The sequence below is a fragment of the Cynocephalus volans genome, chromosome 11 (genome assembly GCF_027409185.1).
Source record: "Cynocephalus volans isolate mCynVol1 chromosome 11, mCynVol1.pri, whole genome shotgun sequence".
Taxonomy (NCBI): domain Eukaryota; kingdom Metazoa; phylum Chordata; class Mammalia; order Dermoptera; family Cynocephalidae; genus Cynocephalus; species Cynocephalus volans.
Genome location: NC_084470.1, coordinates 106527803 through 106552181, shown reverse-complemented (window position 1 = coordinate 106552181; position 24379 = coordinate 106527803). Strand labels below are relative to the sequence as shown.

At 37.2% G+C, this 24379-nt stretch overlaps 1 protein-coding gene across 4 annotated transcripts; it reads right to left on the bottom strand.

Annotated features, from left to right (window-relative positions):
- Positions 1-420: 420 nt before the first annotated feature.
- BPNT1 (3'(2'), 5'-bisphosphate nucleotidase 1) lies at positions 421-23224 on the bottom strand. Of its 4 annotated transcripts, none has more exons than XM_063114772.1 (10): positions 23147-23224; positions 18167-18305; positions 12879-12983; positions 12264-12371; positions 10976-11024; positions 9385-9476; positions 8140-8232; positions 5348-5545; positions 2030-2135; positions 421-969 (listed from the first exon to the last, which is right to left on the bottom strand). In XM_063114772.1, the coding sequence occupies exons 2-10, from the start codon at positions 18284-18286 to the stop codon at positions 821-823; spliced, it is 1020 nt and encodes a 339-aa protein (XP_062970842.1). In that variant the 5' UTR covers positions 18287-18305; positions 23147-23224; the 3' UTR covers positions 421-820. The 4 variants fall into 4 exon arrangements, with proteins under 4 accessions (XP_062970842.1, XP_062970841.1, XP_062970843.1 ...); XM_063114771.1 differs by having other exon boundaries at positions 23137-23218; XM_063114773.1 differs by lacking the exon at positions 8140-8232 and having other exon boundaries at positions 23137-23218.
- Between the last annotated feature and the right edge of the window lie 1155 nt (positions 23225-24379).

The following is a 24379-nucleotide window of genomic DNA, read 5'->3' as shown; positions in this document are numbered from 1 at the left end:
CCTATGAATCTGCATTTTAAAAAAACTTCCTAGGTGATTCTAATAAGCAGTTGAGTTTGGAAGCTATTAACTTAAACCACTTGCTAAATCCAAAACCAGAAAGAGAAATTAAATTAAAAGCAATGAACACAGAACTAAAAATAAAAGTCTAGGTATAATGACAATAATTTTGATAGTAGATGTTATAATCTCCCCTCCCATTGGAAGGAATAAAGGCAATTACCCAACACTCCACAATTAAGACTTATAATAATGCCGTAAGAATAAACTAATCCCCATAGTAGAGAATTTATCATTTTCAAATACTTAAAAAAAAAAAAGCTGGTGAATAACAAAGAGCGAGGATTAAATAACATTTCAAAGAAACTTTTCCCCGTACATCTATTTCATCAACATACATAATAACATCATATGTATTCATAATTGGAGTAGAACACTCTAAAAATTACTGTGAAAATAAGAGTGAGATTCTAGGAACTTACAGGTCTGTGCCCTAAAGAAATACGGTTTACAAGATAGGAATGTTGATTAAACAATTGATCTGGATAGTCAGTTTTAAGTAAACCTTTTTTTTTCATGTCTTTACATAAAAGGAGAAAAAGAAATATAACATATTAAGTTTATAAATTCTCCAGATGCCAAAATTGGTCTGGTTGATTAATTAATCATGCTAAATTCTTTAATTCTATTTTCTTCTCCCAAGTAAAGAGAAATCACAGATCAGCAATGAATAAAGGTGGAGCTCTAATGCCATGATTAGTTTTAATGTATTATTTTGAAAACCAAGTCCTTCTCCTAGCTAAGTAAATGAAACTCCCCTTTAAGGGACAAGTGCATTTTTAATAGATTCTGGAACTCGGCTTGCATAGTAGTCATAGTTCCTCAGTGTGGCCAAGACTCCTGCAGAGTTCATGTGCTTCACTTCTTTGTTGTACTGAAGAGCATTCCCATGGATATCGGTTAACTTCCCTACAGAAAAAACAACAATACAATGTCAGTGGCTGATTGGACCATGATATTTCTAGTTATTTTTAGGTGGCTTTTGTTTCCCTATGCAATAGTAGCCAATAAATTCTGGATTAAATAAAATAATGACCATACAGTTAAAATTTTAATTCACTTTAAGACCACGGAGCAACTTTAATTAACTAAAGAATAAAAAATTATTTTCTCATTAAAATTATTTTCATTTAACGTTTTCAATTTGGATTTCTTGGTATCAATTAATTTCTCTTCTCCTGAGATGATTGTATTTCCTATTGGTTATATTCCATTACCACTATTAATATTTTCAAAAGCGTTTTCTTCATTCTACTATTTAATATTAACATTTTATTTGGTAAGAGTTTAAGTGAAGAATGTTCATAAAATATAACTATATTACAATTTCATTTTACATCCTATTAAGAATGGACCGTGATGAAGTATAATTTAACTTATATATAATATGCTAATAAGATACTGATATTTGGAGAAATGTAAACAAAAATTATGTATATTGTTTACTGCCATTTTTTTTTTTACCTGACAGATTTTAAAAGGCACTGTTTACTAAGAGTAGATGTAAATAGATGTGTACTTAAAACTGAAAAATCATCATACTATGTATATATTTGTAATAAATTTTCGGTCAGATTTTTTAAAAATTCTAACTCTATGATCTTCTCCACCGGTACTAAGATATTAAATATTGGCTTTAAAAAGACTAAATGAGGTAGTGTCAATGATGATGAACATTTTACTTTTCAAGGAAAAAAACCCTAAAAGCATTAAAGACATAAATAAGGTTAAATGAAATTAACTACGCAGATCAAAGTCCACAAAAGATACTATAACTAAAGAAAAACAGATTTGCTGAAAATGTACTTTCTCACCTATGAAATGAGGGGTTTTGACTGAATAATCTCGAAGTTTCGTTCTAGTTTTTATACCCTAAAAGTCTATGTAAAGTAATATTATTGAAATACTCTGTGTTAGCATAATATAAAAACTGTATAGAAACTAATTTCCTGCAATAAAACAGACTAACCTCCTACAGCATGTAAAATAACTTCTGGAGCACAAGTGTCCCACTTCTTGCAGCCAGGACTTGCAAATATGTAAGCAGAGGCTTTGCCTTCAATCAGCTGAATAATCTGTAAGGTGAAAATAGCACTTATCCCTCAACCATGAAATGACTGAGGTACAAATAATACTACTTGTTTCTATCAAAGATATTTCATCAGTTCCTCTGTTAGACTTAACTTAGGTTAAAGCCTTTAGCAGGTTTAATTATAGCAGCATTATGAAGAAATACATAAAACAGATGAAAAATAACAGAGCAATCTGAAGTGAAAAAAACTGCTCAAATAAGCCATAAAGAGGATAACTGAGCAGTCTCCATATTCCAAGTTACATGAAATAAAGCAGACTGGCCTGCCAGCTCAGTTGGTTAGAGCACAGCCTTATAACACCAAGGTCACGGGTTTGGATCCCTGTACTGGCCAGCCGCCAAGAAAATAAAACAAAATAAAGTTTTCTTTTTATTCATGTTGTTTTTCTTTCTTACTATAAAAGAAATATATATTTATTGTAGAAAAACTAAACTTTTTAAAACTTCTAAAAAGGTGACTATTAAATAAAAGATAGAGAAACTTATAAAGCAGTACAATAATGTATAAATTGTAGTAAGACCTAACATATGTACAATGTTGACTAGTCTAACAAGTACTTTCATAAGTCTTTGGAATCACATCTATTGCTACTTCCAGTACCAAAGTGCAAACTTTTTAATAGTCATCCTAACAATTCCTGTAATATTCATACAAAACTGAGGTCACTGATAGAACTTGCATGACTCTAAACAGTAATTTGCTATCACGCTTTCATTCACCAATGGAATTTTTTCATTATACTGTAAAATAATTATTACTGTAAAATTCAGCCTTCAGATATTCAGATGAAGAGACCAGACTGAGAATGAGGAAAATTTCAGTGAACATCGAACAACCTTGCTGCAGGCTTTTGAGTAAAAAGCTTTTTCTTTCATATAACAAATGCGTCAAGTCTTATATTACGTGGGAAGAACTATGCCAGTTATATTTTTTTGAGGTGAGAGGGGCTATATATAACCTTCTCAAAGGGGTCCTTGATGTAAAAAAGTTAAGAATTGCCCAACAAGGTTTTTTCAGAGGAGAAAGGTAGACATGTGCAGGATGGGGACTTTACTTAGGAGAAGAGTGTGCCTTAGGAATAAAAGAGAAAAATGGGCTTTTGTAATTATAAAAGTAAGAGGCAAAGAGCAACCATACCTGCCACTATTTCTATTTTAGTGAATACCAGGAATACATTTTCACTTTTAAATGTTTTAGATTTTTTTAACATACTTTTACGTGTTTTTTAAACTTTCATTTTTCATCATTGTCAGTAAATGCCTTTAGAAAATCTAAATATAGTTGTGTATTGCTTCCAAAACACAAATGACAAGAAATGAATTCCATTCAATTCAATAAATATTATCTGCCTCTCCTGTGATAGGTACACACATGTGCAATGCACATGTATCAAGAACTGCACACAGTTCAGAATCACTACAGTATAAGCCGAGGGACAGTAGGATGTGGAGGATACTGACGTTAAAGAGATAGAAATAAAACACACGCATTTCACAGGGCCAAAGCCTGTAGCTTAGAAGGACCAAAGTCCTGTAGTGTAGAGGACCAAAGTCTTTAGTTTAGCCTGTAGTGTAGGCCAAAGCCTGCAGTTTAGAAGGACCGAAGTCCTTAGTTTAGGAAGCCAGGGCCTCTATCTTAGGGGGTCAAAGCCCAACCCTTTAGGAAAACACGTAGAAATACTAAGATTGGAAAACACCAGAAAACTTTCACAGGACTAAAGCCTTTGATGTAGATAAGAGAATTGAAGCGCAGCGAAAAGTGATTGCACTGGGGGCAGTTGCCCTTGGTGCAGCTAAACCTAGATGCTGGGAAAGTATGTGAGCTAAAATCTTCAAGGATATTCTGCTAGTTAGTGCTTGGGGGGCGTTCACATCTTGCCCTAAGCTGTTTCTTTGAGTTTCTTGGGGAGTTAGGCGCTTTGGTGATTGTCTCATTGTTTCTTTTTGTATGTCACATAGCTTAGTTTTAGGACTCCTTTTGATGGTAAATTGCTCGAACTATTTTAAACTACACCTGCTTTAATGAAGATTGTCACTAAGCCAGTTTGTTTATGTTTTCACTATGATTGATTAAACACCTGTTTTTCTTCTGTAACTTTCTCAACTTTACAATAGAAACTGAAGGAAAAACTGACTTGGGGCTGTGCCTGGGCTCTCCTCTCTCGAAGGAGTTTTCCTCAGTACAGTCCCTTTGGGCTTCTCATTGCTCTGAATACCTGGGCTCTGAGTAATCTTTTGCGTCTCCGTCACTCCATGAGAGGTGACAGTAGGAGATGAGGCTGGGCACGTGCAGCGCCAGGATGCAGAAGGCTTTACATTCCATGCTAACAGGTGTGGATTTCAAAGTGTTGTAATGGGCGGTCTTCTAAGGATTTGAAACAAGGGAGAAGTTTTACATTTTTAATTGCTCCAGTGGCATTTATGAAGACTGAGTTGAACAGAGACACCATTTTGGAAGCAACTATAATAGTCTGGGTGAGAGATGATGATAGGTTTCTATTATAGTACTGGCAGTTGAGATGGACCAGAGGAGACATTAAAGAAGTATTAAGAAGACATACAGGTAAGACCAGATTGACAGACTGTGAGGAAGGAAGGAGCCTAGGATGTCTTTCAGATGTCTGGTTGGAGCAACTGGGAAAATGGTGGTGCCATTAACCAGATAGTAGATAGGGAAAAAAATACACCTGGGAACAGGTGGAGAGAGGATGAGCTCCAACTAGACACATCAAATTTGAGATATCTGAGGATGTCACCAATATGATGTCCAGGGGACAATCAGATGAGAAGAGATCCAGGCTAGGGATGCAGATCACACTGTGTCCCATTTCACAATCCTCTCAGAAGGATGAAAGAATGAAGGGATGTTCAGGAAGAGGGCAGGCAGGCCTGTCCCTATTGTCCATAGAAGAAGGTCTAGGGAATAATCCAGGAGGGTCCTTGGGAAAATAAGGTCTTTGGCAAGAGGCATGGGGTCTTATCCTGATGACTTTTATTAATACTAAACTCTTAGAAAAAAAGAATTGAGCCTTTGATTTCTTTTTAAAATTTAAATGTTGCTGAAATGGGCTTTCAGTGGCAAAGTAAAAGCTTTGATCCCTTTTCTTAAACTCTTATTTCATGTTTTTAAAAAGTTCAGTATCTCCTTCAATGATTCAATTGCATCTCTGAGCAGAAGACAAACCTGTTTCCTACCTTGTTTCCTGCTCCTCCCACTCGCAGCACCTCATCAGGGTTCATAGCAGTAACACAGTCAATTACCAACTTGTTGCTATGGGATCGGGTAGTTGTGATAATGTGTTTCCCAGCAGGGACTTCTTTCAGCTGAAACCCAAAGGCACCTAAACCTAAAACTCCCCAGATTGTCCTTCCCAACACAGCATCTGGTCCCGCCTATATAAACAAATGAAACAACAACAAAGCTTATAATCATTTGGAGAAAAGTGTTAGTCATAAATGGAATATTTAGTTATATCAGCATCATGATTTTTTAAAAGACACAATAATGCTATAAAGTACAAGAACAATATCATTGACAAAGAACTTTTCCTGAGAGGATCAGCTGATTATTCTCATTACTGTTTTGGTTAATAGTTTCAAAGGTACTGAAGGGAACTTTTGGTTATTCCCTGGAGACTTCAGGAAAGGAAACACCATATACTCATTACGGTTTCTCTCTAAATCATTCAGTGATCTCTTTGTTGTACAAGGGGTCTTCTGAAAGTTCATGGAAAGATTTGTATTATCTTTTAATTCTATTTTTACGCAAACTTTTTGAAGTACCTTCATATTTGAAAACATCCATTTTCCAAAGGTACTGAAGTCCCCAGGAAATGGAAACACCATGTATTAATTACTACTTATCATTATCCTAGGAACAATAAGGATCATGTTACTACGCAAATAGGGGATGGTGAGAATTTATTTTGCTGCTACAGAGACACAGCAACTGAATAGACTGATACTGAAGAGTAGCCATGGAGAATGGGGCAGGGTTAAGATCTTACTGACAACTGTGGTGGTAAAATGACAATGATAATTCAGTCTTCAAATCTGTACTCTAATTTGCAGAACTCAAAATTTTTAACCATATTGTTATAACTACACACTTCATATAGAAAAACATAACCTGTATTTCATGGAGAGTAAAATTGATACATAAAATGATTAATACAAAGTCATCAAACTATGGTTATGTTAATATAGTAGACATATTTTATAGACATATATTTTTTACTGAATACCAAACATGTACCAGTCACCATACTAAGTGCTTTAAATGTATTATCTCATTCAATCCTCAAAACAACCTCATGAAGTAGATATTATCATGCTTATTTTAAAGACGAGAAAAATTAGATTTGGAATCATTATGTAGCCTGACCAAGGACTCTAGGAAGTTCGTAACCAAACCCAGGCTCAAATGTAGTCAGAGCCAGTATTTTCCATCACAAAGTTAGACTGCCTGAGTTTACTTGTCAAAACATTTTCAAACACATCATCTTATTTGTCCTAGAGCAGTACCCTGAGTGCTTTTATAGTGAAATATGCTTATACTGCAGGTTGGGTTTCCTGGGAAGCAGACTTTGAGACAGGTGGGATGTTTGTTAAGGAGTGTGCTTGGGATCCACATCCGTGGAAGGAAGGCGTGGGCAGAGGGAAAAAATGAGCTATGATGCAAGCCCAACAACAGCTTCAGCTGACGTTGTGGGGAACTCTGGAGCTAGAACGGCCCTTCAGGGTTATTCCAAGTGGGGATGAACTGCCAGGCCTTTATACTCCTGCAGGCATGGAAATGGACTGCGTTGGGAAGGATGTGACCCTGGGTGAGACAGCTCTTGACAGGTGAGGCAATCCCAAGAGACTGACTGCTGGAGGTACTCCCTGAAGATGGGCAGCAGAGGAAGTAAAGAACAAGCACCGGGTTCTCAATAAATGCTAGTGTGCTTCGTTTATTCCCGCCTGGCCCCCTGCAGGAGTAGCCCGGAATCTGAAAAGCACAGATGGCCTGTACAGAGGCTCTAGGTTTTCATTAAGCCTTAGCTTGATTGCCGAGACTAGTTCCATGCTCCCAAGAAACCTATTTATTAATTCCCAGTTATTCTGAGTTAGCTCCCCAGTTATTTTCAAAAAAAGAAGAAAGCATACTAAACAGTAGACTAAAAAGATATTCCCTCTGTAAATAAATAAGTAGGCAAAGAGGATGGGACTGAGGAATCTGGTGTCCTGGTGAGGTAAATACAATTTCATAATGCAACCAACTGGCCTTCCTCTCTGCTCCTGATCTCGAAGCCTCTCTCACTGTGTCTCTCCTTCAAATGCTCCACACCAATTCTTTAAGGGTAGTAAAGGCTAACGCTAAATTAATAAACAGGTTTCACAATGGCTAAGAAGCTAGTTCTGATGTGAAAACAGCGTTTCTTTGCACTATGCCATACTGTTCCTTTAAGTACGTACCAGTTTCAGTATGTTAGAAGCAATAATAAAATTTGAATAGTGAAGTCTTTCATCTGGCTCAAGAGAACAATATGGAGTAACAGTAAGGATTGGACCTAAGTTTGAATCCCAGCTCTGCCATTTACCAATGGGTGACCTTGGGCAAGTTAATTGCCTCAGTTTCCTCTTCTTTAAAATGAGGATAATGGTTTCCTGAAAGGGCTGCAGTGAGTATTAATTGAGATAATGCAAGTGAATCCCTTGCACCTGGCAGCACACAGTAAGCTCTTAAGCTCTTGATAAATTTTAGCTATTACTATGGTGATGATGCTTATTTAAAATGGAATCTTGAGCCCTGAATACCACCAATACAGCTGAGCAACTTTGCTACTTCAATTTTTTGCAAATTTTAAAGCATAAATAAGAGAGAAGGAACAGAGAGGATAAAGAGAATGTGGCAAAGGGAGAGGTAATGCAGAGAACAAAACAGGAGAAAATAAGCTGGTGCATGGGGTGCACAGTGACTACCTGGGGTAAGACAAGTTGCCTACCTCTCTTCTGCCTACTAGTGGAGCCAGAACCCTTGCTATTTTTCTCCCCTTTGCTTCATTCCTGTGTTCCCTTAACTTCTGGTTTTCATTATTCTGTAGAAAATGAATACAATTTTTCTAATCTCAGAAAGAAGTAATAAAATTAAAAACAACCCTTAAGCATTTAATCTTTTTTTAATGAAAGATGCCACGTGTTATAATTTTTTCTATGAATTAAATGCCCCTCTTTTAAGTAATAATATTAACTTCCTTGAAAGTTTACATAAAAATCACAAACTTGTGTCTGTATATAATACTGTATAAACATTAAAGTCATATTAAAAGAATTAATGGACACTTGATTCAATATGAGAGACTTTCCCAATAATGTATAACTATTTTGGTAAATCCTAAGAAACACATGATTATAAATAAAATTTATAATAAATAAAATTTTATAATCATACAAACAGCAAGAAAAAATAAATTTATATTAGAAGTGAAGATTAATCCTGCTCTTAATTATATTTTAATCGGCAATTCAGAAGTAACAGTCCCCACTCTGGTTACTTTGTTTCTCCAAAGTTCTGTCAAAATCACATTCATGTAAATATTCATGTATTTTATCTCAACAATTTCCTTTAAACTTTAATGTGATTTAATGGTATATTCTTGCTTTGAAATTACACTAGTTTCTTGCTTCTAAGGAAGACAATTTCTTTGAAGTATAACAAAGTCAAGGCAGATTAGAAGAGACAGTAAGAGAAAAGAGTACAAAAACGTATTTAGTTCTGTTATCAATACTGACTACAATTTAGGCACTATGTGGTATTACCTGGAAAACAACATGGCTAGCATCTTTTCTTTGTTGAAATGGTTCATTTCTTCAGTGTGCTTCAAGAACTACCTGTAAATCAGGTGTCTTGATGACTGAGCTAATCAAGAAACATATCAGTAATTCCCAAACTTCTGCATTTAAATCATAAGGAGTACATAAAAACCTATATAATGCATACAGTGTGTCTGTGTACACATACATACATACATATATATACATACGTAAATATACATTCCTGGTATAAATGCCCCCAGAGGTTCTGATTCAATTGGTCTGGGATGCAACCTGAGAATCTGTATTTTGAAAAGCTCCCCAGATAACTGCATGTGCAACCAAGCTAGAAACCATTGGATTAGAGAACACTAGGAATCATATAACACTATAATTATTTATCTAATAAAATATTTTTGTATCACTTATAGTAATACCTGGTAGTTGTAATATGGTTGGTTAATAATTCCTGCTATGGCTTTTCCTTCATAAGCAATTCCAATAAGAACTGTTACATTGTCAAGAAGACCTGTAAAGAAGAAATAAGTATCAATTATAACTTTTTCATGTTATGACTCATCATCAGTACATCAATTACTACAAGTTATTTTTGTAGTAAAGGTGTGGAATTTGCAATGATTCATCCATGATCAATCCTACTCATGGCAAAGTGCACAAATTATAAGCGAGATGGGCAGACACAGAAATAGGTTCTATGACCACCAACTGAATTGATAATCATGGTCCCATTAGTACAATTTGTATACCAACTAAATAAATAAGGCAGCCATAACTCTGCAGCCATCATCCTTCCTCTATGCCCGTTCTACCACCATCCAACTCACTCTTATCTGCTGAATCTTTTTTTATTTATTTTTTTTATTTTAAAGATGACCAGTAAGGAGATCCTAACCCTCCACTTGGTGTTGTCAGCACCACGCTCTCCCAGGTGAGCCAACCGGCCATCCCTATATAGGGATCCAAACCCGTGGCCTTGGTGTTATCAGCACCACACACTCCTAAGTGAGCCACGGACTGGCCCTTCATTCTATATTTTTGGATTACTCTCTAGACTTGCATTTCAAGCCTTTAAAGCAAGATTTCTCAAAGTGGGGTCCATGGACTATTAGGCAGCATTAGAACTAAATGACATAATTTTTACATTACAGATCTTCTCAGGCTCCTTCCCAGAGCGAGTGAATCAAAATTTCTCAGGGTGGGGGTCAAGACCTACATTAGCTTTCTAGGTGCTGTTATACATGTGAAAGCTGTCTAGAGCTTCCCTATTTCTCAATGGATTATAGAGATGTTTTCAGTACACACACACCATATGATTCTCTCATTGGAAATATGTTTCATTCAAGGACAGAGAAAGTGTTTTCTAGTAATTATGAGAAATTTTCTTTTTTTAAGCCATGAAGCTGACAACCAATATAAGAAAATCTATGTAGCTCTTCATTTCAAAAATAAAACTCTAAGCTTAAACTTAAAACTCTGGCTCTGAGCCTAGTCCATCTTACTTTTATGTTGCCAGCTTTATTTTAATTTGCTGCTTTCTAATTTTTCTCATCCTAGATTCAGGAAGGAGAATACTGTACTGTGTTTTGAAACCCATCTTTAAAGATAGGGCCGTGAAGTGAGAAAGTAGTCACAGAGGAAGGAAGGTGAGCGGGAGGCACAGACGGTGGTGGCGGAGCAAGGGCAGTACAGTCGTGCGTGCCACTGTTTTTCTACCCCAATAAATCTGGGGTTCAGTGCAGTCCCTTTGGTTGTTTGGGGGACATTAGAATTGTGGGGCTGGTGAAGTATGTCGGGGGTAATATATGAAGGAGATAAATTTTCTCAATCAGTCATGACAATCCCCAATGTACGATAACAGTTAGCTACCATGAGCACAAATAGAACTTTAGGGAAAAACATAAAACATGATACTAGCTTTTCACACAACATACGAAATATCAAATGTTTACAACTAAACATCACACCCTAGTCCTACTGCTGTCTAATACAAATACAAGAGACACCCACCTTCAGTATATTCCTTTGTACCATCCAGAGGATCAACCCAGACCACAAGCTAAAAAAACAAAAAGAGGAAATATCTAAATCAAGCATACAAAATTCCAAAAAACAGATTTAAATAGATTAAAACTACTCTTTTTTTCACTTTTGAGATTATATTATGAATAGTTTAAGCCAAAGTCATCTGTTTGTGATAGTGAAAAAACTTTGTTTTGTAACTGTAGAGAAAATCCATTTAAATTAAAGTCTGATTTAAGTATTTTAAACATAAAATGCTTAACTGATAAAAGTTAATAACCACTTGAACACAAAGTACAATGCCATGAACACACTGAGCTCTAGATGGCGGTACAAGGATAATTTTCAAAGTGGCATCAAAAATGTTTTGAACATGTCAAAGTGCTGTTTTTTTAAAAAATGACAATCTCGGGCCGAGCCCGTGGCGCACTTGGTAGAGTGCGGAGCTGGGAGCGCTGCGACGCTCCCGCCGCGGGTTCGGATCCTATATAGGACTGGCCGGTGCACTCACTAGTTGAGTGCCGGTCATGAAAAGGACAAAAAAAAAAAAATGACAATCTGATTATCTTAAGGACATAGTTCATATAAGCCAAAGAAAAGTGAATAGTTCATAAAACTGACAGTAGATAAAAAAAAAATTTCTTCTGCTTAGGACTTTAACATGAGTCAGGATATGCTGCCTCTCACCACTGGAATTGTAACAGTTGGTGTGAATTTGTGAGAGTGCATATTTCTGATGGAAGACACCACGTCTTCTTTTCTTTATATCTTCCATACCACAGAGCAAAGTGCCTTACTCATAGTAAGTACTCAATGAATGTATGATAAATGATTTAAAATTAGAAAACTCAAGAAGTATCATGGTTATCTGAATGAAACCATAGGTTTAACTTTCGCAACTACAAAAAGTAAGCAGAATGATTTTTATGGCCTTCTAAAACTAAAAGGTAACAACCTGTTTCATCTCCTTCCAGTCCCAATTACCAATGAAATGTTTCACTTCCAAATCTACTAAGTAAAAAATTTGATTTTCTTCCTAAAAATATTTTTAATAAGGTTTCAGAATGGAATGGAAACCAAGAGGATGAGAAACTAAACTCTAACAGTTCAGCCATCCTATGTGGTTACCAGATACTTCTGCGCTGGCTCTGAAAGATTACAATTTCCTTCCGCTATTTTATAACTACCAATTTTCGTCTTACAGGCAAATATCATTTCCTTTACTGTGGCAAAAGGCACAGATTAACAGAGAGTTATGTACAAATGTAAATCGTACATCTTCCTCTTTAATAGTACTGTACTGTGACGGGCATGGTTGCTTCAGTATTTCCTCCCACTGACCCTCTTCAATCAGCTCGTGATCCACTTCCTCAGAAGGCAGATCCTACGGCAGAGATGACATTAAATGTTACTGAAGCTGTTTAGTGTTTACAGAGTACACTTTGTCTCGGTGACAATATAATAAGTATTATAAACTTATTTAAACAAGTGACTCTGACATCAGATACTCTACTGTCTCAGTTACATGAGACGTCAATTCCTCCACTTTCAAACTGTTATAGTCTTTGAGAAGTAAGCTTAATTCTAAAAAGAAACAACAAAACCCATTTTATTCCCTATCTTATAGTTTGTATAAGTATTGGAACAGTTATAATAACAGTATTATTCTGTTATGGCTAAGAATTAAGACACCTGGCCTAGAAATGGACCAAAATTTTTCAAAATCAGCTATTTCCTCCCAGTCCAAGGAATGCAACTATTATTTTTGTGGTTAAAACACTGGCTGTAATGCTTGAAGTCATAACAATGGTATATAAATCATTAAAATGTCAGCTATAAATGCATATGGTAAATCGGGATCAAAAAGTATTATGTCTCTGACAACTCTTACCTCCTCCCCTATAATTGTCAGTTTAGGGAATTTCCGTGCCAGTGAAGAGCATATGCTCATCTGCACCAATCTGTCAGCTTTGGTCTGCAGGTCTGTTGCACATGTCTGTAACAAAGAACGCAAATTTTAGCAGAACTAATGTGAAATAAGTTGTCCTCTGATTCCTAATGCATGAGTGTCTATATAATTTAGATTACACTGTCAGTTTTTAGATTCATAGAACTTAACACCAAATGAGTCGATTAGTTTCTTGGCTTGGTTTTTTTTTTTCTCATAGGATTAATAGTGGTTAAAGTTTGGAAAGGAGTTTTTAAACAATTCAGAATATTTTCTTCCCTAGTTCAGGAATTCCTTTTTGTGAGATTTCTGGACATCAACCTTTTGCTTAAACAGGTTAAGAGACAGGAAATGCATAATATTTAACTTTGTCTTGAAAAGTTGTGTCTTTAGTTATTTGAAAGGTATTTCTTATATGGATCCTTCTATAACTTCCCCTCACAAATCCTAACAATTCAAGAGGTCATCAAGGTGATTCACTGGTGTACAGAAAGAATCCTATCTCTAAAATCTAAAAAACATGAAGATGAACCGCAGCAATTTAATATACAGCTCACCTGTGGCACCTTCACTCAATACATAGTTCAGATAGCTGTGCTTCTTGAAGATAGAAAATTTTGCAATTAACAGCCACATTGTTTGATTTCAGAGAATTACAATATATTGCAATTTATATACACCTGGTTAGGTGGTTTTACAGATCATATTATCTTAGTAGAATTTTTATAATACTTTGCAATGAGATAAGGAGTAATCATGAAAATCAAACTTTTTTGCTACATTGAAGTTTGCTGGTTATCTCAATGCAAAGTACTATACTACTAGAATGTAAGTTCCATAAAGGGGTTTTATCCCCTAAAGAATTGTACCTCACACACAGTATGTGCTCTATAAACATCTGTTGAATGGAACTACTTAAAAGAATAGCTGAGTTTGAAAATTAATTATGTATCAGTCAAGTTTGGAGATCACTGCTATAGAGAAGAAAAGACACACTGAAAGCCATTCAACTACATGAGGAAAGCTATCCCAACTCTTTTCTTCTCTAAGACAAATATTTCCTGCCCTTTTTATTAACATAGTGCCAGACCTCAGCTTCTGGTCAACAGGGCAGATTAGACGGTCCCCAGTGTCACTCTCTCCCACAAATCAACCAATTTACAACTATTAAAAAGCAACAACAGCCAAGCTGGGGCTGCTAGAGCTCAGGGGAAGAGAAGGAGAGACCTATGCAGTTCATGAAGGCAGGAGAAGCCACGATGAGAGACTGAAAGGGCCACTCCCACCACTTTGAGCCCTGGCCGCTTAAAGGCTGGCCCTGGTGAGCTCACAAAGCAAGAGATGGCAAAAGCCACTGCTGTGCCCTTTGGATGAAGTTGCTTGGATGCAGCAGGGGAGAAGAGGGCCTTGGTGGCCCTCAGGCCAGCAAGTCCACTAACAGCGTTCCTGTGGACCCACACAGGAGCGAGAAGTCACAACAACTGAAAAAAGGAGCCACTCAGAGGCTGGTAAGTTATTGCAAGGGACTAGCACACAGCCTGTCCCATGGGAAGTGTTTGGAGTATGGGCAATGGGGAGATGGCCCCACCGGGGGAACATTGGGGCACAGCATGGATAGCTGATCTGCCCCCGAGTCAGCACAGGACCACTCAGTGGAGACTCGTTAGGAATGTAGAACTGCAGAGAGCAGTTTGCTGAAAAGACTCATGCCCAGACCAGTTTCCACACAACCCAGGTGCACTGGATCTCACGAGACACAGAAGTACCTACAAAGTCAACCATTAAAACCTGAGCTGCACAAAAAGCCTTCCCCAGAAAATCAGCAGCAAAGCAGCAATTCAGCTTAACCACAGGGCTCAAGTGCTGGTCCCCACAGGAAGTTCTCCCATTTTAGAAGTAAGCAAAGGTGAATAAATTAGTTCCAGTGCAGAGTTTAAGTAGTAGAAACAGCGAATAATCCAATACAAAACTGAAAGAAAAAACAAAACACCCACAGATCAGAGACAAAGTTTAATGTTAACTAGTAAAGGTCTAATACCACCAAAGAACATCTATAAACGCTAGAAGGACCGGAATACTCCTGGGCCCCCAAGCCAGGGAGTGGGGAAGGCCAGGGGCCTCAGCCATGCCCCCCGGACACCCACAACCAGCCTAGCGACAACCACCAAACGGCTGCAGGAAGTGCCCCAGGCTTCCAAGCTGGGCAATGGGGGGCTGAGGGCCTCAGCCACACACAGCTTCCCCCCACCAATTACCAGCCCAGTGAGGACCACCCAGCCACCACAGAAAACACCCCAGGCTGCTGAGCCAGGGCAGTGGGGCCTGAGGGCTTTGGCCACACGCCCCAACATCTGCATTCAGCCCAGCAATGACCAAGCCACCACTGGAAGCCTCCTAGTCTCCCTTGCAGGAATGAGGGGGGTGCCACAGGCCTCAATCCTGCGCCTCCTCCTTTCTCCTTCTCCCACCCTATTTCCTTCCCCCTTCTCCTCGCTCCCTCCCACCCAACTGCTCTACAACATCTTAGAACGTAAAAATAGATGGAGCTGGGGACTAACCCCTCCTCCCAAAACCAGGCAAGGAACACGCCCAAAACACCACTTCCATGTAACCACAGCCATCACAATAGCCGGCTGCTGCAAAAGCAGCTAGACACTACAACCACCACGCAGATAGCCCATTACAGAGTGGTAGAAGAAGCATCTGCTCTACAATAATAGTCAAACACCCCTCTCTCAGCACTGGACTGACCATCTAGGCAACAAATCAACAGAGTAACCATTACTCTTTCAGAAGGAGAGAAGAAATCTAGGGTTATCACAGGTGGGTGGGGAGGGAGAGGCAGCTGGGGAGAGATTGCATAAGAGGCATAAAGAATAAGTATGATTTGTGACAATATATATGCTAATAACATTGACTTCATCAACATACGTCAACGTTGAACCCCCAAAATATATATCATCAATTCTGATTCAATAAAAATTTAAAAATTTTAAAACTTTAAAAAAAAACATAGTGCCAAACCTCATCGATACCTGTGTGACAATCTGATTTTGCCCTGCTTCTTTTAAATTAAGGTATCAACAGGTGAATATAAAGTACTAGAAGTGCCTGAGTAGTACAGAGGACAATAAGAATATTACTATTTTTTTCTAACTTGGACACTATATTTCTATTACTCCTTAGTTATAGGCTTCAAAGCTATGTATATATTATAATCATAACACAAAATCAATTTAAGCAAATAACTGATACTAAGGAAACAAATCTGGAAGGAAATGACTCAAAATATTGGTAATGGGTGGGGGCTGGCCAGTCAGTTCAGTTGGCTAGAACTCAGCCTTGTAACACCAAGGCCAAGGGTTTGGATCCCCATCTGGCCAGCCACCAAAACCAAATAAATAAATAAAATCACCTTTTTAGGGCTGGCCCATGACTCACTCGGGAGAGTGTGGTGCTGATAACACCAAGGCTGTGGGATCGGATCCCATATAGGGATGGCCGGTTAGCTCACTGGCTGAGCACGGTGCTGACAACACCAAGTCAAGGGTTAAGATTCTCTTACCAGTCATCTTAAAAAAAAAAAAAAAAAAAACTTTAAAAAAATATGTATATATAGGCAATGGTAGGATGATGGATGATTTTTGTTAACTTCTTGCTATTTTTCTCCATTTCCTATTTTTCATAATAGAAGAAAATTTATAAAAAAGAAAAGACAATAAGATTAGTAGCCTTCTGAAGCAGCTATATTAAACAGTTGGCTTATCATTGAGCATATCTGTGGTCAACTAAACCCTTTTTTTCCTAAACAAATTTGAATCAGAATTACCTCATGTAACTTGAACATGAATACAGGACTTTGTAATTATTCCTGTTCTAAACTCTTGTTGGATTTGGTCCACTTTTCTCAGAGGTTGCAATTATTTTGAATACTTATTCTGTGATCCAATACATTAACTAGCCCTCCCAGCTTCATTTTGTCAACAAATTTGATAAGTATATTTTCTGTATTATCCTCTTCCACAAAATTTTTGAGAAGATACATTCAATAAATGTTTAAAACTATAGGTAATTCAATGATTAAAGAGAACTGGACAGAATAAGGAGTGGAGTACTGTGACGTACCAGCAATAATCCTTTTCCAAGTTGAAAATGAATCATGAATTAAAATATTTGAGTAATGTTATTCACCCAATTATGAATACATCTAAAAGTAACTTGGGATAGGAAATGTCAACTACATAACTATGAATAGCTTGTATCTTTTTATTTTTTTTTTAAAGGAAAATGACAGACTATAATAAATGTTTTGCTGAAATCAAGATAACTTATATCTATTTCCTATACGATCAGGCCCATAAATCTACCAAAAAATGAAATGAGATTTATTTCCCTGGTTCTTATGATTTTTATTGTTAACTTTTTAAAGCAGTTCTGTTGAGTATTATAATTAGCTCACATAAACTTATTTCTAAGTTGTTTTTTATTCATATAAATGGCTCTTTTTTATTTTTATGATAACAACCTTAGATAGATTCTTGACATCATAAATGAGTGACTTAACTCACTCTATTTTAACCATTAAAGTGTTCTCACTTGGACAAAATTACAATACAATCTTTCTTAAACATTATGATAAAAATTTAAATATTAAAAGTCAATATATGGAAATTTACATTTAAAGTTTGTAATGTAAAGTAATAACCAAACCTTGTGAAAGAAGATTATATTTTGAATTGGAATTCATGCATGGTGGTATTTCTTTTAGAAGTCACCTATCACTATAATCTTTCTGATAATTTACCTAAGTTTTTAATTACAGTACTGGAAAGAAAAACCTTATTTTGGGTTTCTTTTCCATGAGGAAAAAAATGTATCACTTTGAATATAAGGAATACTAATTTAAATGCCAAGTTTTACAAAACATGTCAAGTTCATTAAGGATTACATGGCTTTGCATTTAATAGATTACTCTAGGATTTGAAGCTCAGTTACAATGCCCTGGGGCTGGACATTGGTCAGAAAGGCCAGTCATATAAATACAAGATCTTGGATGTCAGAAGTCTGGACTTATTTTTGAAGCAGAAATGAAACCCATTTGAACTGAGGGTCTTGCAGTCTCCATGAAGGAGCTGTCAGTTATTTTAAATGTTAATGTCTGTCCAGAGTTTTACATCCTTTAGCTAAACCTTAATAAAGAAAAATAAAATATGAGAGGAGAGTTTCAGTACCTTTTCCACGACACCCAGGTCTCCGTCGGCAATGACACGTCTGACTATTATTCCTGCCTTCTGAGCAATAGAATACGCTGAGGCCACCAACCGCATCAGCACAGTGTGACTGGAAGCCATGAGAAGCCCTTAAAGAAAACTGAGAAAAATGTTTTGTTAGTTTCAAAGCCAACTACTGGTTTTATTTACTTGAATCCAATTCAACACATATTTATTGAGTGCTTACTTGGGGCTGCCTCAACTAACTGAGTAGGTTCTTTAACAAATATTTACTAAAAAAAGACTTCAGTAAGCATTAACTCTCATAATAAATCCTATAGCTTTCTTTTTGCAGAAGCCTGGGAAAAATCAGCCCAGGCTGCTGGGCGTGTGAAGAAGTTTGTGTGTGTGGTATACAATGTGCAAAGCCTGTGGAAGGTGCTTTAGGAGCTAAAAATATGAGATGTAACATCTGCCTTTTTTTTGTTGTTAGGAGCTAATATTTTAGTGGGTTGTCGGTAAAACAATGTAACCTGATGTCTATAACAGAAAACTGGTAAGCTCCAAGAGAGGTATGAATAGCGTAAGGAATACAAGCGTTATGTGTGGGGTAATTAAAAAGAGGAGGGTTTGTGTGTGATTACAGTTATTCTCTGAAATCAGTGTGAAAACAATCATGTGAAAACAATTGTTTTCAATCATATTAAACAATTATTTTCTGAAATTAATTCTTTTAGATACTGAATAAAATTTTATTTATTTTTTAAAAAGATGACCGGTAAGGGGATCTTAATCCTTGACCTGGTGTTGTCAGCACCACGCTCTCCCAAGTGAGCCACGGGCCGGCCCCCCCCCAAATTTAATCTATTATTTACCCCCATCCTCAACAGTAGCCAAATACAAAGGAAAAAAGCAACCTAACTAATTGGAACGAAGACCAATCATCTGGAAAAGTAATGAGTGCCAGAGAAGTCCCTAGCGCCAATGAAACAAATGGAAAAACAGCCTTTAGGATCAAGCATATTCCTCTTTGAAAATACAAATTCAAGTCCTGCAACTGTAGTGACTGTTCTGTATGCTGAGATGCACCAACCAGATTCCCTTCAGGACTGAAAAATTTCTTTCCCCAGCTGCTGAGACTGCCGCCAACAGATGCCCTTAGCTACCACCTTTCTTTGGGAATTTACCTGCTGAGAAGAGTCACTTCACCTGAAACTTATCAACAAGAAGGTTTAAGGGCCACTCTCTACTCCACCTGCGCTGCCACCCCAACTCTGAAGGGCCATGCTAGCTCTGGAGCACCCAGTGAGGTTGACTGGGGCCTTAGTTGAGACTGCATCACAGCCCAGCATCCCCCCTCATACTTTTCCCTTCCCTTTCACAAATGACCCCAAGAACACTCCCTAACAAACCTCCTGCACTTCATCTCAGTCTCAGAGTGTTTATGGGAAACTTGGGGAACCGGGGGAACCAACCTATGACAAAAACTCTAAATCAAATCAAGTCAACATTACATTATTTCACTGCAATAAGGGAACACATTATTGTTCCCTATATATTGGGAATATGTATAATTATAAGGACATTATAAACCTTAATTCAAGAACAGTTATTGTTCTACCACCAATTTCTTACTGAATATTTGATTTGATATCTTTTTCAACCCCTTTTATATCTTTCTTCTATCGTCCACATTCTATTCACAGGAATCATGACCATAATTAAGACAATAAACAAGTGCAGTGTTTGTAACCCTACAGAAGGAAGATGGAACTGAACTTGATGTAAGGTCATGAATACCATGTGACCAACAGCTGTCTGGAATTAGGGTACTTCAAGAAGTTCGTGGAAAAATGGAATTAATATATTCGGATCCCTGCACCAGCCAGCCACCAAAAAAAAAAAAAAGATAACATGAATGTTTCCATGAACTTTTTGCAAATCTCTCATAAAATGGGTTTCTAAGTATTTGACTTCTGCTTATCTTATTACATCATAATCAGGCTAGATTAGTTTTCTTGGCCTACTAGGTGTTACACATGGAATAAACCACTTATGATTATTACTAACTCAGGAACACCTCAAATAGAAAACAGGAGAAATAATTTTGCAAATACTTTGTTGGCCTTACCTGTACTCCCTTATATCCATGACCAGCTATATATCTGATTTATTATCCACGGGAAAAGTAGTCTTCAGGCAACTAATTTGCTCCACCCAGATATTTTAACCACTGAGAATATTTTAATATGTGTTGGTATGCTCACTCAGCCTCCATGTTACATAAGACTACGTTTGCAACAGGAAGATCATTTTCCCTCATTGTACAGTGTTGTTCTAACTCTTCACAGATATTTACCTTTGAGCCAGCTAAGCAATCATTTCAGCCTTGTCAGGCTTAGTATATGACTAAACTACTTCCCCTTATGTCTGCCAAGTCCATGGTATTTTCTTCCAAAGAAAAACTTTCAGGCTTTGTCTACCTTCCTCACAAAATGCATAGTATATTTATGAACCACTATTTAAAGCTAATATGTTTATAAGAGATAAGAATAGAAAAAAATGAGGTTTGATATAAAGCACAACAGTGATTTATAAAGAGATTCCACAAATCACTTAGTTTTCTTACATATTTTTTAAACAAATGAATACAATTTTGTTCTTAATATAAAGAAAATAGTTAATCATGTAATCAAAACACAAAATCTATGAAAGAGATTCCTATTAGCCTTTTTAATTGTGTCCCCTCCTGGACCTCAAATGAGAATTACCTTTTCATGGTACAAATAGATTAAGAGCAAAATCAAAACTAACTACTTGCAAGTTAGGGAGTTAAGCAGTTCAAATTACACCCATTGTACTTCTTTCTCCACTAGTTTTATACCTTCTGGGTCCAAAAACACTACCTTTTGTGAACATGTCTTTTTGAAAGCTCAGTCAAAAACAGCATAGTGGTTAAGGGCACAGGTTCTAGATCCAACTGTCTGGGTTCAAATCCAGGCTCTGGCACACATTAGATGTGTGACATTGAGAAAACCACTTAAATCTCTGTGCCTACACCTGTAAAATGGAGCTAGCATGGGGTGGTTGTAATTATTAAGTGAGTAACACATGGAAAGCACTTGTCCCTGGCAAAAGGTAAGCACCAAATAATATTGGCTAACCATTATGATTATTATTGCCCTTATTTTTGGTTATTCTGCAGGGACATTAGGGCAATGTTAAGGGCAAAAATTTCCTGTAGCTTCTGCAACAGTATTCTGACCTTTTTGTAATATGATAACCAATATGACCTATGATCACAGTACACGTTCTTTTTCATACCATTCTGGGTTTGAGACTTAGATTAGATATGAAAAAAGTTTGCATAACACTAAGGCAATCAACCTAACACACCCCATCCGTTTAAGAAATCTTTAGAACTGCCAACAGGGCTCCTTCAGAAGGATGGAAAACAGGAATCAAATGATCAGTTTCTTCTCATGTAAAGATGGTGAGCATATGAGGATTAAGATCCAGAAATGAACGATGAGTTCCTGTTCAAAATATTTTTAAGTTTAAAAAAATACTAAAATCACTTATCTTTTGGAATCTGGCCAAATGATGCTAAAATTCAAGGTCATCTGGAAAGAAAAATGTGAGCATAATAGAGCAAATTCTGAAAAAAAGGACAATGAACAAAGATACTCCTCTTACCGATTATCAAAATATAAAACTGTAATAATTAAACCAGCTTAGCTAGAGAGACAAATTAATGAAATCAAAATCCAGAAATAGATCAAAACACACTAAAATAGGTGTTTTAAAATCATGAGGAAAATCAATTGTGCATAAACGGCAGGGCATTTGCTAACGTTTTAAAAAAACATTGGGTCTTCTCATTCTTTATATCAAAATATTTTCCAGGTCAATACATGGTTTTAAAAAATAAAGGAAGAAACCATAAAATTATGGAATAAAACTTGAGTGAAACACTTTATCAACTTGGTAAAAGCCTTTTAAGCATGAAAGCAAGAATCTATTAAATAAAAAATTGATGGGCCGAGCCCGTGGCGCACTCGGGAGAGTGCGGCGCTGGGAGCGCGGCGACGCTCCCGCCGCGGGTTCGGATCCCATATAGGAATGGCCGGTGCACTCACTGGCTGAGTGCCAGTCACGAAAAAGAAAAAAAAAAAATTGATAAATTAGTATAATAAAACTTCTGCATAGCCAAAATGCCATAACAAAGTAAACGGATAATTGACAAAATGAGAAAAAATCTTGTAACACATACTAGACAAATGAGTTAGTTTGTAAAGGGCTCATATATCAATATGCAAAAGATGAATAATCCAACAGAAAAATGAGCAAAGGATGGGAAGAAGCAATTCCTAGAAAAAGAAAATCAATGGCCATTAAATACATAAAATGCTCAACTTCACTAATTACGAAACAAATGCAAACTAAAACAATGAGAAATGATCATTTATAAGACTGGTATAGGAAAAAAAAAAAAGGTTGCCCGGTTTGCAAGAGTGAGAGGGACCACGTTCCTGAGCATTGTTGGTAAAGATGCAAAGCGGTGAAACCTCTTAGGAGGGTTTTTATAACCTTTAAAAAAAGCAAAATGTACACATCCTTTGGACCAACAATTATACTTCCAGGGAAACCCAAATAAATCACGCAAGCCTACTAATGTAAGTTGGAAGCATATCTGCTACTGTGATAAGATTTAATTTTAGGCGTAAGACAGCTCCTAAATTTGGGTGCGCCAACGAGCTCAATGCCTGGGTTTGCCGTGTTGTTTCTACAGTATATGCAGCTATAAAAGACCCGGATCACGAAAATAGAAGCACAGATAAACAATCAAAAGGCCGACACTCAAAATTCTAGGTCCGAAACTAGAATATCTGGAGAGGCAGTCTGGTTCATGTGAACTTTTTTTGTTTGTTTGAGGAAACTATTCAGATCTGCCTAAAGCCCTTGCCCTGACCGGCAGGGGCGAAACTTACGGTGACAAACCTGGAAACACGTTAGACGAAAGACACGCGTTATCAAGACACCAGTCCCTCGTCGCGTCCAGTACCCCGCTCTCGCGCAGTCAATGGCTCGTTGGGGATAGAGGCTACTGAGCATGCGCGAAACACCGCGCAAGCGCAGAACGGCTACTTCCCACTGCCCTTCCAGACTCCAGACCCGCCGGAAACTCCACATCTCCGTATTTTCAACAAGCTGTCCGTAGGTGCGCGCCACCTGAGGTAAAAGCGACAGGTGTGCCTGCTTTTAAAGATTGGTTTTGGTTTCAGGTGTTTACCAGCCCACTTCGTACAGTTCACTTTTTAAAAAATGTTCACTAGATTAGAGACATTGCTCTTAAGTAGCTGCTGCTTAACGGATCCTAGGGATCCGTGGACTGGCTTGAGGAGCTCCACCACACCTCCACCCCAGACGACTTTGTGCCGAATTGCGTTAGAGTGCTTACCTTTAAAAAATTTTTTTTTTTTAAGTTTTCATCAGATTCTTAAAAGGATCTGTGCCCCAGAAAAGATTAGGAGCCACATGCTCCCAGCACTTTTTTTCCCCTGGCTGTAAATCTTGGGAGGTTTTCTCTCTTGCTCTCCTGGTGTACTATGTCAGTGGTTTTGGCTTTTTGAGGCACAGAAGAAAACTTACGATTTATATCGCACTGTCAAAAGTAAAAACAAGCAAAACCGACAATTGTTTTTTCATTCAGGCATTCATCATATATTTAAGGTGTTACACCGTTTTTGTACTTGTATTTACATGCGCGCGTGGGGGGGGGATATGTGAGGTAATAACAGCAGAGTGAGAACACAATGATTTTTTTCAATATTAAAAAGCAGGGCACTGTGATCAGAATATAACAAATAATGGAACATAAAATGGCAGAGTTAAATATCAGTTGCTGGGAAAATATAAGAAAATGGTCAGGGCCCCTCAGATGTTCAGAATCTTGCCAAGCATTTTCTATAAATATCCATGTGCACCCAGGTGTTCCTTGGTTATTGTCTAATGTAACTGCTTATGGGCACCCACATATTCTGTGAAGGGTTTGTGACCCAGTCTGTACAATGGGCTTGAGGGGGTCTGTGAGTCCTAGCAATATGTCAGTTATAACAAATGTAACAATGTGTCAGATTAGGGCTATAGCTAAGCTAATTGTATGGCGAGGTAATTCATAACTAAAGCCAAAATGTTTCATTATTTTAGTTATACTAAGTTCCCATTTGTATT

Bases quoted from the DNA above. Each gene is read 5' to 3' on its own strand.
- BPNT1 (XM_063114772.1), bottom strand. From the start codon at position 18,286: ATGGCTTCCAGTCACACTGTGCTGATGCGGTTGGTGGCCTCAGCGTAT. The intron at 12,372-12,878 runs GTAAGAGTTGTC...TCTCTGCCGTAG, and splicing joins TGACAATTATAGGGGAGGAG to GATCTGCCTTCTGAGGAAGT. The intron at 9,477-10,975 runs GTGGGTGTCTCT...TCTTCTTTACAG, and splicing joins TACAAAGGAATATACTGAAG to GTCTTCTTGACAATGTAACA.